Source organism: Labrus bergylta, unplaced genomic scaffold, assembly GCF_963930695.1.
Source record: "Labrus bergylta unplaced genomic scaffold, fLabBer1.1 SCAFFOLD_192, whole genome shotgun sequence".
Classification (NCBI taxonomy): domain Eukaryota; kingdom Metazoa; phylum Chordata; class Actinopteri; order Labriformes; family Labridae; genus Labrus; species Labrus bergylta.
In genome coordinates, this window is record NW_027077326.1 from 2,383 (window position 1) to 5,000 (window position 2,618).

At 48.0% G+C, this 2,618-nt stretch overlaps 1 protein-coding gene across 1 annotated transcript in view; it reads left to right on the top strand.

Annotated features, from left to right (window-relative positions):
• Positions 1-886: 886 nt before the first annotated feature.
• Positions 887-2,618, top strand: part of rab28 (RAB28, member RAS oncogene family) — a gene marked incomplete at its 5' end in the record, with an annotated part of 23,689 nt that continues 21,957 nt past the window's right edge. Inside the window, 1 exon segment of the mRNA XM_065952357.1 lies at positions 887-983. Coding sequence (XP_065808429.1) covers positions 887-983 — 97 coding nt within the window.

Genomic DNA, 2,618 nt, shown 5'->3' on the forward strand with positions numbered 1-2,618 from the left:
GCCCGGGCCAACGGCAGCATGTGGAATACATTTTTGCTGTCCAAGCTTGTTATTCCTGTGTTGTCCGTGATTGTTTGGGCTTCTTAAACGGTCGATTTTCTCCTCGTTGCGTCAGTCACCTCCACTCGGTTTTCAGTCACTCTCCAGCAGTGACACGCTCAGCTGGCTGCGGTTAAAAGACGTCTGTAGGTGAGAGTCAGTGCGTGCGTGCGTGCGTGCGTGCGTGCGAGCGTGCAAGCACGGCGCTCTAAAGATAGCTAATAGACATTCAGCACTTTATTTTCCCCTCCTGTCCTCATCCATCAAAATGAATTCTTCTTGGCATGTAAAGTCTGCAGCATGAGTTCCCATGGACCCCCCCCTCCCCCCCCCCCTCCCCCCCCCCTCCTGAAACACGACAGTGACAGTGATGGAGGTTTTTTATAATTTGTGGTAATTATTGAGTCTGCAGTCCGGAGACGTGACACACACACTGCGACACCTGGTTTCCTAATTCTCGGTGATTTCTGCTGTCAGAACGGTGGCGGCGGCAGAGACGGACGATTACATCAGCGCAGCGTCCCGTCAATCACGCCGTCTTTCAGCGTAACTAAAATGTAGTAATGATGAAACCCTCGCTGCTCACACACTTTCAGACTTCTACGTGCTGCTGTGGACTCACACATATGATGAACTGTCACTTTGTATTTTAAAACTCTTTCTGTGGTGTGATGTTTCTACTCCACTAAACCTCGTGTTTCAGGAAGTCCCCATCTGTTCTCTCTGTAAGGAGTTTTACTGTTTCTGTGAAAATGTAAAGTTTCTCCTTCATCCTGAAACTTGGAAAACACTTACCTGTTTTAAATCTTGATCTCTGCTCCTCTCTCTCTCTTTGTGTCTCCTGCAGACGTCGCTCGCCACCCGCTTCGCTCAGGAGGCCTTCGGGAAGCAGTACAAACAAACCATCGGCCTGGATTTCTTTCTGAAGAGAATAAGTCTTCCAGGTGAGACGCCGTCACACAGCGAGCTTCAGAAACGTGTTAATTAGATAACAAACACACACACACACACACACACACACACACACACACACACACACACACAGAAACACACAGAGAAACACACACACACAGAGAAACACACACAGACACACACACACACACACACACAGACACACATACACACACACACACACACACACACACACACACACACACACACACACACACACACAGAAACACGCACACACACACACAGAGACACACACACACAGAAACACACACACACACACACACACACAGAAACACACACACACACACAGAAACACACACACACACACAGACACACATACACAGACACACACACACACACAGACACACATACACACACACACACACACACACACACACACACACACACACACACACACACACAGAGAAACACGCACACACACACACAGAGACACACACACACAGAAACAGAAACACACACACACACACAGAAACACACACACACATACAGAAACACACACACACACACACACACACACACACACACACACACACACACACACACACACACACACAGAAACACACACACACACACAGAAACACACACACACACACACACACACACACACACACAGATGATCCTTGTTTCTTTAATTGAACTAAGAGGCGTTTTTCTTGTTCCTCAGATTTGTGTTTTCTTCTTCTACTCTTTGCAGTTTGTTCTTCAGGTGAACTGGGAGTGTGAATGTGTCTTTGTGGAGCGTCTGCCTCTTCTCACTCTGATTCGCTCTGAAAGCTCTTCAGCTCACTTCTTTATTTTCTGCTCCACACGGCCAGCGGGCAGCGTGTGTCTAAACGTGGCGGCGAGCCTTTGCTCATAATTCAGAGGGCAGAGCAGCGAGTAAAAACATTTTATATCACTGCTGATCTTTGTCCTACACCACATAAAACATTCATGCTTTTATTTGTTTACGTTGAAGCGGCTGAAATGAAGCCGCGCTCTGTCCCCTTCACGTCTCTACAATCTGTTTATTGACTAACGCTATTTTTAGAAGAACGCCGTCCTGTCCTTTAAAGTACCATGTGAAACGGAGGATTTTTCAGCATTTTTAAATTGCATTTTCTAAAACTCAGCCAAGGCCTAAGCTCCAGAAATGTGCAAAGTGCTTCCATTCTTTCATTACTAATAAAACAACATGAAGGGCAAACGCAGTGCTACAAGTCAAAGTTCTGCCCGTTTGTTCGTCAGTTTCAGATTATGAGACTTAGGAGAACTAAACCCCCAAAAATGTTGTGGTGGAGTCGGGATGAAAAGAGCCAACCATAAGCACAGGCTGCTTAATGTGAACTCCAACAGACGCTGCTAATGGTCTGACCTCCTCTTCCAGTAAGTCTCTGCCCTGAGAGCGTCCCCGATGTCTTCAGAGGAACGCTCTGGATCACAGCGACGACACGGGCTCAGAACCGAGCTGTTAAAAGGTCCGCTATCGGGGGGAGTGGGTGTTGATGAGCTGATGAGGAGGAAGGTGGGTGGTCCTCAGCCAGGACCCCCACCCTGTACTGGAGAGGTTGAGACTCTGTGGGTCTCACTGGGGCTGTTTGGGTCTTTGACAGCGGGGTGGGGGTGGG